The sequence below is a fragment of the Pristis pectinata genome, chromosome 28 (assembly GCF_009764475.1).
Source record: "Pristis pectinata isolate sPriPec2 chromosome 28, sPriPec2.1.pri, whole genome shotgun sequence".
Taxonomy (NCBI): Eukaryota; Metazoa; Chordata; class Chondrichthyes; order Rhinopristiformes; family Pristidae; genus Pristis; species Pristis pectinata.
The window spans coordinates 28425139-28441625 of NC_067432.1; the positions used below are offsets into that span (position 1 = coordinate 28425139).

At 41.2% G+C, this 16487-nt stretch overlaps 1 protein-coding gene across 2 annotated transcripts in view; it reads right to left on the reverse strand.

The window, feature by feature from the left end:
• Positions 1-16487, reverse strand: part of tex9 (testis expressed 9) — a 58276-nt gene that overhangs the window by 28030 nt on the left and 13759 nt on the right. For both annotated transcript variants that reach the window (XM_052040559.1, XM_052040558.1), the window contains exons 6-7: positions 14391-14467; positions 12558-12733 (exon numbers count right to left, since the gene is read on the reverse strand). In XM_052040559.1, coding sequence (XP_051896519.1) covers positions 12558-12733; positions 14391-14467 — 253 coding nt within the window. The remainder of the gene's footprint in view (positions 1-12557; positions 12734-14390; positions 14468-16487) is intronic.

Consider the following 16487-nt stretch of genomic DNA (forward strand, 5'->3'; position numbering starts at 1 on the left):
TTATATTGGCTTCATTCCTCAGCAGACTTCACCCTCCATGTTTAGGTTACCATGATGAACCCAAGGGTGAATACTGGATGCAAATGGCAATGTGGCTCATCACTTCAGTGAGCAATCCACACGCATTTGGACAGCAGGCAGACATAAACATTCATCTGCCTCCCGAACCACCTGGAGAAACAATGTAGTATTGGCAGTGAAAATATTATGATTCATAGTGACGTGCTATAGGCTGCACAACTTCACCATTACAGAAGTACAGGCCTTGCACCTGATAAACAGCAAGCACATAAGGGACAGGAAGTGTACGGGATAAAGCAACTTAAAAAGCCCATTGCTGATATGACAGTCACTGATATGACAGTCCTCGGCCAACTCCCCCTCCCACAAAATCACTGATATGACAGTCCCCGGTGGTCCCCCTTGTCCTCACATTTCATCCCACCAGCCTATGTATCCAACACATCATTCTCCGTCACTTCCGCCATCTCCAATGGGATCTCACCACCAAGCATATCTTCCCCTCCCACCCCCTTCTGCCTTTTGCAGGGACCACTCTCTCCGCGACTCCCTCGTTCACTCCTCACGCTCCCCCCCTCCCCAATCCCAATCCCACCCCGGGAACTTTCCACTGTCCCCCGTCATAGGTGCAACACCTGCCCCTACACCACCTCCATTACCTCCATCCAGGGACCCAAACAGTCCTTTCAGGTGAGACAGAGATTCACCTGCACCTCCCTTAATACCATCCACTGCATTCAGTGCTCCAAGTGTGGCCTCTTCTACATCGGTGAGACCAAACGCAGACTAGGTGACCGTTTCGCAGAACACCTGCGCTCTGTCCGTAACCACGATCTGCATCTCCCCGTTGCCTGCCACTTCAACTCCCCCTCCCACACTATCACTGATATGTCAGTCCTCGGTTTCCTCCACTGCCAGGAGAATTCCAAGCGCAAACTGGAGGGACAGCACCTCATTTTCCGTCTTGGAACCTTGCAGCCTAACAGCATGAACATTGAATTCTCCCACTTTAAGTAATCCCCCTCCCCCCCCCCCCCCACCATGCTTCTTCTCTTCTTCCCTTTCCTAGCCCCTTTTTTCCCTCTCTCTCCCCCGGTGGATCTGCTCTACCTTCCCCCTGCACCTGCCTATCACTATCTCTTACCTGCATCTACCCATCACCACCTTGTGCCCACCCCGCCTCCCCTCTTTTGTCCACCTATCACTTGCTCTGCTTTTCCCTCCTATATATTGGGCTTCCCCTTTTCCTATCTTCAGTCCTGAGGAAGGGTCCTGACCCGAAATGTTGACCGCCTGCTTTTCTCCACGGATGCTGCCTGGCCTGTTGAGTTCCCCAGCATCATCGTGTTTTTCATCTTGCTGATATGACTCTGCAATCATCTTATCTGATGGTGATACCAGTAAAGACAACCTCAATTCCCTAGGCACCACAGTCCACTCCTTACCTTTATTCTGTTACCGATCATCACTTTAGTTACAAATCTATAATAGAATTCAATGCAATACAACAATATTTTAAATCAAATTTATAAAAAAAACCATCCAGAATACGCACAAATGTCAACTAATCACTAATATTTTCTTCAAGCTTACCTTCCAAATGCCTTTGCCTGTCTTACCACTCTCCCAGTGGCTGCAGTTTGGTTGGTGGAGAAATGCTAACTTTCAGTGGAAGAGAGTGTAGATGACCTTGCATGAGAACCTTCAGGAGATCTGGACCAGGAAAATACAGCTTCAGACTGCACCATTTCACCATGGATGGTAGCAATCTGGGCTCGCTACCTGACTGCAAAAAAAAAGGCCCTGGAAGAGGTTGTTTCAGGAACAACCTGAAGAGGTCAGCTCCAAAAGGCCATCACCACACACATAATATGGCAACTCAGCAATCTGAATGGGCAGTTGGATTACATGTTACTGGGGTGCTCAAAAACTCCTTTGATCACAAGCATCTGCAGTAATGTTTACAACAGTCTGAACTTGTTTTGCAGCAAGTTGCGGTTTCATGATGGAAATATGAGCTTACACGATAGCTCCCAGACATCACATGGCTTCTGCTTGTCCCGTAATGGAAGATGAGATCTCTGCCTACAAGGGCAGAATGGGTCTGGAAGTGTGCAAATGGAGTTGGCTACCACTCCCATGCTGGAAAAGCCTCATGCAATGTCCCAAGTTAAGCTGGTTATACACTTTTCCCTGTTCCTTGATATTGCATGGAAGCTTCCTGGCAAACCTGCCAATGTACCAAATCTCATTGTGCATATCCAACTGCCCTCTTCACCAGATTGCCCTATCAAAGTACTTATCTTGTGTTCAATGCAACAGGTGACCCCGCTGTTCACTGAACTGGTGCCTGCTGTAGTCTTGACCCAGACCTACCTAGTGACTTGTGTGCAATCCCACCTCTAAAATGTCCTCTAAATTAAATGTAAAACCAGTATCTGACAATGCTTCCAAATGTGAAATTGAGTAATGGTGTTTCTTCATCACTTCTACGTTGTTTTTCCACCAACGCCTGGCCAGTTGCAGTCCTTGGATATATTAGAGGACAATTGGGGTTGCTGGTGGAGGTGTTCAAAAGATGGCGCTGCAGAGGCAACTCTTTGTGTGCAGCTCCCTAGGGAGTTATAAATACTCCTCTTTACAACTACTACAGCTGAAATCTGCAGCCAGATACTGCAATAAGCAACATTGTTTCAAGTCATTTAGTGAACATTGTTTCAAATCAAGGTGATCTGCCTCAACGACTATCGCATTTACTCTACTGTGACACTCACATCTACTGTGATGAAGTGCTTTGAGAGGTTGGTCATGGCTAGAATTAACTCCTGCCTGAACAAGTACCTGAAGCCGCTGCGATTCACCTACCACCACAACAGGTCTACAGCGGACGCAATTGCACTGGTTCTCCATTCGGCTTTGGAGCACCTAGACAACAGCAATACATATGTCAGGCTGCTGTTTATCAATTGCAGCTCAGCATTCAACACCATCATCCCCTCAGTAATCAACAAGCTACAAAACCTGGGCCTCTGTACCCCCCTCTGCAATTGGATCTTCAACATCATTATCGGGAGACAGTCAGTGCAGGTCGGTAGTAACATCTCCTCCTCGCTAACAATCAACACAGGCACACCTCAAGGATGCGTGCTTACCCCACTGCTCTACTCTCTCTACACTCATGACTGTGTGGCTAGGCACAGCTCAAACACCATCTATAAATTTGCCGATGACACCACCATTGTTGACAGAATCAACAAGGAGGCGTACAGGACACAGATGGCAACGAGGAGGCATACAGGAGTGAGATAGATCGGCTGGTTGAGTGGTGTCGCAACAACCTTGCACTCAACATCAGCAAGACCAAGGAATTGATTGTGGACTTCAGGAAGGGGAAGTAGGGAGAACACACACCAGTCTTCATTGATGGGTCAGTGGTGGAAAGGATGAGTAGCTTCAAGGTCCTGGATGTCAACATCTCAGGGGATCTATCCTGGGACCAACACATTGATGCAATCATGAAGAAGGCACCCCAGCGGCTCTACTTCATTAGGAGTTTGAGGAGATTTGGTATGTCACCAAAGACTCTTGTAAATTTCTACAGATGTTCGGTGGTGAGCATTTTGACTGGTTGTGTCTCCGTCTGGTATGGCGGCTCCAACGAGCAAGAGGCTGCAGAGGGTTGTAGATTCAGCCAGCTCCATCATGGGCACCACCCTCCCCGACATTGAGGACTCCTTCAAGAAGCGGTGCACCAAGAAGGCGGCATCCATCACTAAGGACCCTCACCATCCGGGACATGCCCTCTTCACGTTACTACCATCGGGGAGGAGGTACAGGAGCCTGAAGACCCACACTCAATGGTTCAGGAACAGCTTCTTCCCCTCCGCCATCAGATTTCTGAACGGTCCACGAACCCATGAACACTACCTCGTTATTCCTCTTTTGCACAATGTATTTATTTTTGTAACTTATAGTAATTTTTATGTCTTTATGTCTTGCACTGTGCTGCTACTGCAGAACAACACATTTCATGACATAGGTCAGTGATACTAAGCCTGATTCTGCATGCTTCCACTCTCTGTAGCTTCTCAATCAAAAGGGATTGTGCAATGGGGGGGGGGGGGGGGGGGAGTGCAAAGAGGAATGTGAGAACAAATAGGAATGAGGTACCATTTTATTCTATAATTTAAGACCTGCATGATGACAACCTCAGATATAGCCACTCCAAAGATAGTGACCACAGTGTTTTCTATGGGAGTAAGGATGTGCAGCTGTCCCAGTTGGTTCACTGCTACTCGCTTCAGTTGTGCTCTGCCGTGTAAAACATAGAAAGAAGATAGAAGTAGCATGTTCCTCCTTTCAATGAAATCATGTTATATTTGTGACCTAATCCCATGGAGCAAGTGTCTTTGCTCCATTTCCCTTGGTAACTTTGGTTACTAAAAAGTTATCAATCTCAGACATAAGATTATCAATTGACATTAATTGCTGTTTGTACTGCAAAAAAATTGAGCTAGTGACACTCAAGTTAGGTGCTTAGGCCATGTGTGGTCATTGTTGAATAGCTGGCAACACATGCAATTGGTGCAAAGCTTGCAGCAGTGCTTAGTACACTAGAGGATGTGGTTGAATAGTATGACTGACATAGGCTATAGGCAGGTAGGTGTGACGCAGTTGTTGAAGCAAGTAGTCCAATTGGTGGTATATGGCATCTGAAGGTGCATTCGCTGGCCTTGTCTACCTTTTCTGGAGATTGTTAGGGAATAGGGAGCTATAATCCGAGGATACAAGTTAGGATAAAAAACACTAATATCAGAAAAAAAAACAGCCTTCAAACTACTTCCGTTGAATGTCTATATTATGTGGTAGAGCTGCAGTCTATTTTTGATACTTACAAGCAGTGATAGGCTTTAAAATCACAGGGTGCAGTTATGTAAACAAAGACTCTATTACAACAGCAGCTGTGGTGTTTACTAAGACCACAGCCACTTGTCACTAGCAGTTTTGGAAACTAACCACAGTATGCTCAACGTGTACATGTATATTTATTCAATATTGGGACAGAGCAAATGAGGCATGACCATGAGGCATTCAGGGACGGTTGGCCAAATGTGCAGGGAACATAATGGGCCGAGGTGAGATAGTTAAGACAAAAGTCTGTGTTGACTGAAGTCCAATCAATCCTTTAAGAGATCCATCAAAATTCAGGATAAGGGGTAGTGTACAATACATGAACATACAGCAAGTGTGAAGTGTACTAGGTGGCTGAAAACAGTCATTCAAAGGAAATAAAGAAGAAATGAATGGGCCAAACATTAGAGCCGCTGTACATTTTAGGGTTAAAGGAATTTGGCACTATTGAAACCAACTACCAAGTGGGGCCCTCTCTCAGAAGGACTGTGGGAAGTCCCAGACAGCTAACTGGCTATCGAGCCTCCCCAGAAATGCTCAAGACCACATTCATGGGCTGTCAATCACCTGTCATGTATGATCATTATTATCATTGTATCTGAAGGATATAAAACTCAATGTATTTTGATTTTCAGGAAGGTTCTTCTACTTCTTAATCCACCAGCCTCGTTCTCCAGAGATCCTTCCTCCTATTTATATATCAATGGATCCAATGGTAATATTAAACTGAAAAGTAGGGCATACAAAGTGGCAAGAGCTGGTGGTAGGCCAGAGGACTGGGAAGTTTTTAAGATCCAGCAGGAAAAGACTAAGAAGCTCTTAAGAAGGGAGAAAATTGATTTTGACAGATAACTTGTGTGTAATATCAAAGCATACAGTAAACAAAACGACTAAGATTGGTCTGGGACCTCTGGAGAACAAGGTTGGTGAATTAATAATAGGAAACAAAGATATGTCAAATTAATTTTTTACACCAGTCTTCACAGAGGAGGACACTGCAAATATCCCTAAGATAACAGATGGGCTAATTTCAAATAATGGCGGTGGGGGGGGGGGGGGGGGGGGGCCTAGTTTGAAAAAAATCCCAATCACAAGGGATAATATATTAGAGAAACTCACAGGGCTAAAGGCAGACAAATCACTGGTACCTGATAGTCTGCACACAAGGATTTTAAAGGAAGTGGCTGCAGAGGGAGTGGACCCATTGGTTGAAAACTTTCAAAACTCACCAAATTCCAGGACCATACCAGAAGGCTGGAAAACAGCCAATGGGACTCCCTTGTTCAAAAAGGAAGACAGAAGGCAGGGTCCATAGGCCAGTTAGTTTAACATCTATTGTTCGCCAGATAATAAAGTCAATAATACAAAAATAACTAATTATTTTGGAAAGCTGAAAGTGATCAAACCTAGTCAATGTGGTTTTATGAAAGGTAAATCATGTTTGACGAATTTGCTCAGATTCTTTGAGGATATAACAGGGAGTGCTGATAGAGGGGAACCTGTAGATGTAAAGTATTTAGATTGAAAAGAGGCCACATAAAAGTCTGGTACATATATTAAGAGCCCAAGGTTTTGGAAGAAGTGTGTTAGCATGGACTGAAAACTGGCTGTCACATAGAAAACAAAAGGTTGGAATAAATGGGTAATTTTTTGGGCTGGAGGGATGTAACTAGTGGAGCATCCAGGGATCATTTCTTGACCGTCAATTGTATACTATTTATATTAATGACCTGGAGGAGGGAATGAAATGTAACGTTTCCAAATTTGCCAATGATTCAAAAATAGGTGTAAAGACACGTTATGATGAGAACATTGTTATTCTGCATCAGGATATAGACAGATTGAGTGATTGGGTGAAAACCTGGCAAAATGGAGTTTAATCTGGGTAAGTATGAGGTCATGTTCTTTGGTAAGAGAAATCAAAAAGCAGATTGTTAGCCAAATGGAGAAACTGCAAATGAGTGAGATTTAGAGGGATCTAGATGTTCTAGTACATGAATCACATAAAAGTTAGCAGGCAGTTCCAACAAGTAGTTAAGAAAGCAAACATCATGTTGGCCTTATTGTGAAGGGCCTGGGAGCTTAAGAATGGGGATGTTTTGTTACAGTTGTACAGGGTGTTGGTGAGGTCACACCTGGAATACAGTACAGAGTTTTGGTCCCTTACCTAAAAAATTCCCTAGGATAATAAGATTGACCTACCAAGAGAGGCTAGACAGCTTGGGTCTATATTCCTTTGAGTTTAGAAGAATGAGGGTTGACCTTATTCAAATGTGTTAGATCCTAAGAGAGCTTGTCTGGATAGATGTTGAGATATTTTCATGAATGGGAGAGTCACAAACAATGGGACGTAGCTACCAAATAAAGCATGAACCATTTGAAACTGAGGTGCATAGAAATTTCTTCTCTCAGAGGGTAGTGAATCTCTCGAATTCCCTGCCCGCAAGGGTGGTGGATGCCAGATCATTAGATAGGTTAATGTGGAGATAGATAAACATTTGAAAGATTGAAGAATTGAGAGGTATGGGGAACTGGCACAGAAGAGGAGTTGAGGCCAGCATAGATCAGCCATGATCATATTGAATGGCGGGGCAGGCTTGAGGGGCCAAGTGGCCTATTCCTGCTCCTATTTTCGTGTGTGCTTACGTTCAAGCTCATTTCACCAACACCTCACTCTCACAATATTAGTCCCACGCTGAGGTACATAATCATTCAGCAGGATGGTCTGTATTGGCTTCGTGCTGAAATCAGAGTAATTAGCAGGCTGCACAATGCTGACATGCTGCCTGCATCAGAAGTAACAGGTGCAGAGTCCATTAAAGTTCACCTCTAAAGTAACCTATCTAAATGACTACCGCCCCATGACACTGACACCAATCATCACGAAGTGCTTCGAGAGGCTAGTCCTGCAACACATCAAATCCATTCTCCTCCCCCCACCCCCCCTCCAGTTTGCATACTGCCCCAATCGGTCAACCGAAGATGCAGTGTCCTCTGCCCTCCACCTGGCCCTGTCTCACCTCGATCAAAAGGACACTTACATCAGGATGCTCTTCATAGACTTCAGCTCTGCCTTCAACACTATCATCCCACAGAACCTCATAAGGAAGCTGCACCTGCTGGGCCTTAGCACCTCCACCTGCAACTGGATTCTGGACTTCCTCTCTGAAAGGCCACAGTCAGTTCACATTGGAAATACCACCTCAAACATCACCAGGCTGAGCACTGGAACCCCCCAGGGCTGTGTGCTCAGTCCAATGCTGTTCACGTTGCTGACCCATGACTGCTTCTACCAACTCAAGTTCCAACCATATCATCAAGTTCGCTGATGATACAACAGTGGTGAGCCTCATCAGCAGGAGTGATGAAACAGCTTATAGAGAGGAGGTGGAGAGGCTGGTGGACTGGTGTTCAGTCAACAATCTCTCCTTGAATGTGGACAAAACAAAGGAGATGATTGTGGATTTTAGAAAGGCCCAGGCTGACCACTCACCCCTGTGCTGTGCATCAATGGCACCATTGTACAGAGAGTCAGCTGCTAAAAGTTCTTGGGAATACATATAGCAGACGACCTGTCCTGGTCAACCAACACCTCCTCCCTCACCAAGAAGGCACAGCAGCATCTCCACTTCCTACGGCAGCTGGAGAGAGCAAACCTGCCCTCCCCCACCCTCACCACATTCTACAGGGGTACCATTGTGAGTGTCCCGACCAGCTGAATCTCTGCCTGGTATGGCAACTGTAACACCTCAGATCGCAAGACTCTGCAGAGAATTGCGAGCACAGCTGGAATGATCATTGGAGTACCTCTTCCCTCCATCCTGGACATTTACAACACACAATGCACCCGCAAGGCCTGCAGAATCATAGATGACCCCTCTTATCCCTCCCACGACCTATTTGTCCCACTGCAGTCTGGCAAGCAGTACTGGAGCATCCGGACCAGAACTACTAGACTGTACAACAGTTTTTCCTCCAGGCTGTCAGGCTCCTGAATACCCTGGAGACAGTCTCAGACAAATGGCACGTCAAAAGCCCTGGTTTGCACAACGGCGCATAAAAACTTTGGCTGCTGCTGAACATGTTTATACACTTAGTGCAATACACTGAGTTCTCTATTTTCTTTGTCCAATTCTGTTTTGCACTAACCTTGCACTAATTTTGTATCCTGTATATATCATTTTTTGCACTACTGGTGCTTGCACAATTTTTCTGTCCGTGTTTATTGTATGTTCTCTGTTCTATATATGTCCTCTGTTGTGAGAGTCGGGGGGAAACAACATTTCATTCCTCCATCTGTTTTTACAGCATATGGGTGAATGACAATAAAGTATAACTTGAACTTGAACTTGATTTTAATTTAGGGTCAATCTTTCACCTATGAGTAACATGATGTCAAATTACTGAAAAATAATTTAAAATCATACAAAACTATTTTCTATTTGGATTAGAGGTTAAGTAAGTAAAATTAAAAAGTTCAATGGACACCTTTCAAAACATACCTATTAGTTGCCTTGCACCCAAAAGTTCCAGCTAAATATTTGGAGTCTTCTGAAAGCCTATAAATAAATGCAGTTAATGGAGACTCCCAATGTGATTAATTCACGGTGGGAGCATGTCCAGGCTTTTGGGTAGCACCTACTTGTACAATTATTTTGCAATAGTTTTTAAATCATGTGGAAATTCAACCTGTGCTGGATGCACTTTCCATTAAAAATTGTGTGATCCTTTGTAATTGTTGAACCGATAGTGAGGAATAGCACAAATCAAAAGTGCAACTGAGCTGAAATTCCAGGTCTCCCGCTACTCTAGGGATAACTGGCTTTCATTGTTGTCTTACAGGTGCTCGTTCAGGTTCAGCTCATTCAGCTGAACCAGAACGGGCCATCCTGTCCCCATTCAACATCCACATTAGTGCATTTCCAATGAAGTTTGCTTAATATCTATCATGAAATGGATGCCTTGATTGCTTGTTTCTCCAACCCAGGGACACTGATACCAATGTTTCCTTTGGCAGAGTCACCACAAACAACAAGCTCTATGATGTACTCAAAATTTTGAAAACACAGAGGAAAAACATTCAAATCAAATGCATGGAGACATAAGAGACTGCATGCTGAAATCCAGAACAAAAAACAAACTGCTAAGGGTAACTCTGCAGTCAGGCAGCATCTGTGGAGGCAAAGGGATGGTCGATGTTTCAGGTTGAGACCCTGCATGCGTGTGCATTAATGATTGTTAAGGTGGGCTTAACTGATGCAAACCAAAAAAAAAATCAAGAATTTCAATCAATATTCTTCTATAATGAACATGTTAGCTCTATGCTTTTCTTTAACTTGACATTTGTCTCACCTCATTTCAATTTCAAAACTGTTGCTAGAAACAGCAACTATCACCCTCAAATGGGAAAACCACCCCAAAATGTGTTCTGGAATGGTCACAAAACTCTGGTTGTCATCAGCACATGCTTGTGCTGGAAATGACCTACCCATACACACAATTGTTTTGTTATATTATCTTCAGATTATGCAAATTTGCAAACTTTATTTAGGGCATGCAGTGCAGCCTGCAAGGATGGATCAGCTGCCAGGACATCAAACAGCAGTAAATCTGGACCTGATATTACAGAAAATGATATTAATAGTCCACCAACCTTATCTAAAACTACTGAATTACACAGTACATATTATAAATAGAGTCAGAGTACAGCACAGAAACATACTCTTTGGTTCACCATGTCCACACTGCCCAGTGTACCTACCTACACTAAGTCCATTTACCTGAGTTAGGTCCATAGTCCTATGCCTTGGTGAATCAAGTACTTGTCTAGATGCTTATTAAATGTGGAGGGAGTATCTACCTCCACCACCTCTTCAGGCAGTGCATTCCAGACTCCAACTATCCTCTGTGTGAAAAGAATTCCTCTTCAGCTCCCCTCTGAACCTCCTACTCTCACCTTAAACCTATGACTTCTTGTTTTTGACAACCCCACTATGGGAAAAAGATTATTACTACCTACCTTATCTATCGCCTCATAATTTTATATACCTCAGCCTCCTCCGCTCCATGGAAAACCCAGCCTATCCAGACTCTCCTTACAACCATAACACTCCATTCCAAGTGACATCCTGGTAAGGCTCCTCTACACAAGATCCAAGATTTTGGTGTTTTCACCTTGTGGAACTAACCATCACCCACACAAGTAGTTATGACAAAATGGAAATCATTATGTGAGCATCTGATGGAATGCTAACCTTTCTGATTCTGCATTTTTGCCTGCAAGTTATTTTTCTATTAATTAGCATGAAGATTCCTGGCTTAAATGTTTTTTCAAAAACTTACAGATTCATTACGATCTTTAAATTAATTATTTTTACTAAATAGATGTCCCAAGAAATTTCCAGTAACATCCACAAGTTTTAGTTTTAATAGAAATTATGATTTTTCTTACCATGTTTTATGCCATTTGGGGAAGAAGTTTAAAAACAAGTGATTCAATTTAGATGAGCATCTTAATTTCAATCTAATTTCATCAATCCAACTGAAGCAAAGTAAGAACATGAAATGATGGAAGCCTAGAAATTTTAGAGCCTAGAAATTCAGTCACATCGCACCCTACAACACAATTGCCCATTTCAGCACTTACACTTTGCCAGAAAGCTGACTGTAACTCCATGGTAATTAAATCCAAATCAGGTGCACCTTGGGCCTCACCATTCAGCTGAAATGATTCATCTGTGCAGCCAAGTATCTAGGTCCAAGTGTCTGAGCCTGTACTGAACCAGCTGGATTTCAATTGGCAACAATGACGAACTAGTATGTGACTCAATTTTCTTTAGTTAGGTCGAGGTAAAATAAAAAGGTTAGGTGGATACTGCGTGATGGCAGGATCAGGTTTTGGTGTGGGTGCAAGATCAAAAAACAACACTTAAATGAGGAATTATACTTTGCTTGTGGAATCACTGTGGACCAGCAAACATTTAATGCCATTATGAGAAGGAACCTAAGAGAACCTATGTAGAAGTAAAAGAAGGACAATGAGAAGCTCCCGAGGAATCAAGATTTATAGAGATAGGACTGGAAAATGGCCAAAGATCAAATCAGCCATGGTTTTATAGCTAAGGCTGTGATCTTATTTAATCAGATGAACTTCTTCAATCTATCACTTCTGCTATCACTTCTAATGTTTTTATACCCTCAAAATAGAAAGATAACTGTTTTTAAATTCACAGATATCAAAGCAATTACATTTGCAAAATGTGTTTTCCAATGTTACCAACTCAACAGCTACAAATTAATCCTTCTCACTTCCAATTAACATTGGTGATATACAGTTGCAATATCAATTAATCCAAAACTTAAATTGTTTACTTAAACCCATGAAATCAGTTTACAAGCTTTCTTAAATCCATAAATTACGACCCAAGTTCTACATTCCGCAAAATTTAAAATTAAATTTATGCCATAATATTTGCATTTTATCTAAATGCTTCCTATCAGCATTAGTAACTGAAGTGCTTTTGATCAATGTACTCCATGAAAAATTCTTTATTTCTTAACAATGATGCAGCTTTTAAGAACTGAATTTTACAACATAAAGAGCAGAGAAATGAGTTCAGACCCACCTGTGCTCATCTCATTGCCCATGCTGGGCATTACCACATCTTCTACATCAGCAGGAGTTCCATCCTCCAGCTGATCTTCAATTGTGCTAATTGTCTTTGCAAGGGAGAAATTGGAAAAATCTTCTGGAACTGCAACATCATCGGCCACGTGTAATTCAATACTTTTATGTTTAGCGCTAAGATTTTTAAAAAAAAGATACTTATTTTCCTACTTTCAGTTCAGAAAAGAATTTGCTCTGCTGAAACTGGTATATTTAAAAATAGAACACACCAAAATACAAATTGTTAATAAATAAATAACATTCAAAAGTAATCAAGTAATGCTCACTTGGGTACAACGTTTAAAGTTCAGAAAATATTGCACCTCAAACCATATTGGCTCAATCATTAAATTATTTAAGGAGTACAAAATATGTATGAAAACAGTCTAAGAATGTAAATTATAATCCAATTTGTACTCAGTCTGATTCGGATTTATAGAATGAAAACAGATGTGCATCAGCACAATTTTCACTTATTTAAATAAAATCATAATTGGCTAGTCAGAAACATTTTGACAAATTAACCCAAACTCATTTCATATTTCCCTTTAGACTTCCCAAATTCAATGCACCCTTTTCAAAGGAAGGTTTGCTTTACAAGGGCTGTAGAACAAAATAAAGCCATGTGTAAATTGCTATATTTGGAATATACTTGCAGCAGTGTTTAATGAATAATTCTCTTGCTACAATACATATTATTGATACTAACTTCCTACAAGCCAGAGGTGTTCAAACAAGAGCATGTAGGGTTTTTGTATCTTACAAGTGTTTATAATTAGTCTGCAAAGACAGAGTATTCATTTTACAATCACTTATTTTCCTGTTTGAGCCCAGATTTACCTCCTATTAAATAGTCAACTGCAAAAGCAGGTTACAATTGAACTACGTCAATTTAAAGAAGGAAATAATTGTTACAAAGTTAAAGAAGGTTTGCCTGGGTCAGGTTGTCAATGCTGGGCTGGGACCTGCTTTAAATAGAACTATTGCAGAGGAAGGAGTGCAAAGAAAACACAGTTGTTCCAGAGTGACTGACTGGTACTCCTTAGCACAACAAACTACTTTTTTGGGCAACACTCCAAATGTTGAATGAGGAATGGTGCCATCTCAGCACAAAAGTGAATGGTAATGAATTTTAAGTGTAAATCAACTCAGAAGTGATCAAAATTGTACTTCACTCCAGAAATAAATGAGCCTTAGGCATGTAGTGTTAATAAAATTGCACTTAATTTCCAGGTAAGTTACTTTCAAGTACTAAAAGTTTTTGAGATACTAAGAGCAACCAATGGTGTAGACAGATTTGGGGAAATCGAGGATGAAAGGGTATAATAATATTAGAGCTAGGCTGTTCAAAAGTGAAATTGGGGAACTCTGCCAACTGCAGAGGGTGGTAGAAACTTGGAATTTTTTTCTGCAACTGCAATTGATACTAGATAGATTTTTGTTAACCAAAAGTATGAAGGGGTAGAGGGAAAATGTGGTATGTGGAGTTAAATCACAGATCAGCAATGATGTTACAGATTGGCAGGACAGACTTAAAGGGCTAAATGGTCTACTCCTGAGCCTAAATGATTTGCAACCATTACAATTCCACACTCAATCCTGGCATCTCAAGTCTAGTTTGCACAAAGCTATATGGATGTTAAATAAAAATAGGTAACTTTTAACATTGTGTGGTTATAAGTTATGTGTAAGCCTCAATATACGGCGCTGATAATAACATCTTGCTTCTCAGGTTTTTTTGAACACTCAGTGCTAAATTAGACTTATGGTATAGATGTGTAGAAAACTTTACCTTGTAGTTTTCTTTCCTTTGTTTGCTGAACATGGTCTGCTTTGCTCTATGTTCCTCAATCCAACCTTACTTTTGTTCTGCAGCACACAATTTAGAACAAAAGGTAATTAATGTCACAGAACAGTTAATATCAATGTCTAACTAGCTGTGTACAAAACCAAATACATTCAGAAAGCCCAAAAACTCCACATAGGAAAGTCTCCTTGAGGAGAACTGTGGAAAATAAGTGGTGCAAAAGCACATTAATGCTGTTAAATAATTTCATTTTGAAGTTTCAGATGTGCTGGGAGGGAGATGTAAAAGAGGAGGGGGTATTGCATTATTGATTAAGGAGTCCATCACTGCGGTAATGAGGGAGGATGTCTCAGAGGCTCTTCAAATGATACCATATGAGTTGAGCTTTGCAATCAAAAAAACAGGCAATCACTTTGCTAGGATTATACTACTGGTCTCTCAGCAGGAGTTGAGAGGACAGATATATAGGAAAGTCACAGAGAGGTGTAGAAGGAACAGGATTATAGTAGCAGGGAAGTTCAATTCCCCAACATTAACTGGGATCACTTTGATGTGAAAGGATTAGATGCAGTGGAATTTTTAAAATGCATCTAGGAGAGCTTTTTGCACCAATAGGTAGATAGACCACCTGCAGTACAAATGTAATAGATAAATGTGATTGCGCTGCGTTAGAGCAAGTAAAAGGTTTAGCTGATAGATGGGAGCCGTCATCTTCCTGGATGATGTTAAGTGTACATTTTTATAAGTCTTGCACACACAATCATTTGATGCAGATATTTTCCAAAATACATGTTATCTTAGTGAGAATAAATCCTTGCATCCAAAAGTATTTTGAAAGACTTACAGATGCAGCAATACAATGTTTTTCCTAAATTTGTGAAAAAATATTTTGTTATTCTACCTCCCTCTGTGTTTTGTTCCTCTCAGATCACTATACAACATGCATCAGCAAATTTGATTATGTCCCTTTGTTTCTGCCAAGGCTACAAAACTCTGAAATTGGCTGACAGTACAGGTCTCAAACAAACAATTCAGGAAGGAGAGGGTTTCTAAGCAACCTGTTATTTGAGAATTATCATTACAAATGAGCTCAGGCCATACTTTGACCATCTGGAGGGGCCCGTCCACCTTTTGCCCATGTCACAGGAATCATCCAATTTACTCTTCCATTATTTACAAAGTGTTCTGATTCCTTGTAAGACAGCAAGACAGTTTACTTAGCTTTATTTCTTCCCTCTCTCCATCCCCATCCCAATGCCTAGCAATAAATACAGCCTCTTTTGTTTTTTCCTGACTTTGGAACCAAGTTGGCATTGCAGGCATGTCACAATATTCATCTTCCAGCCAAACGTTTGCATAAATCACATTTTTCACCAATATGGTATATTTATATCTCTGCCTTTTCCAGCATTTTCTATTTTTATTTCAGATTTCCAGTATCTGCAGTTTTCTGATTAGGATTTTTAATGTTAGAAAATGCCATGAAAAATCATTTGAAGCCTGGAAGCCTGAGACTTACAGATATAATGGGTGAGAACAAAAAACAATTAAATAAGTTAACCAACCAAAAGTAGACACCATTCCCAACAATACAAGTAGATGACTTTCAATAGAGCAAGCCATTTTATAAAGCATCAATGATTGACAAAAAAAGTTAAAATTTCCTGTTAACTTTAAACTAAGTCATTCACAGCAAGATTAGAATTAGAAATCAAGCTTGGAAATCATGGTGTGAACTCCATACATATAAAAAGACAACAAGCAAAAAGTCTGTGCACCAAGGCCATCAAACATCATGATCATGGAGGTATGGACGCTTGCAGTACATTGGGCTGATTCAAGTTTTCAAGTTGAAGAAAACAATATAGAGGCATTTACAAGAGGGACCTAGCTGTTGAGAAGAACAATATGTTTTAAACATGGAATGTCTATGCTTAGTGGTTCTATTTTAAAATTTAAACATGTTCCAATTATTATTTTTATACTGGATTCATTGAAGACACAAAGGCATTTCTTAGAAGTCTCTTTAAAGAATCACTGATTTGATTGCTTTTTAAGGTTGATGCCTTTATTTGTGGATTG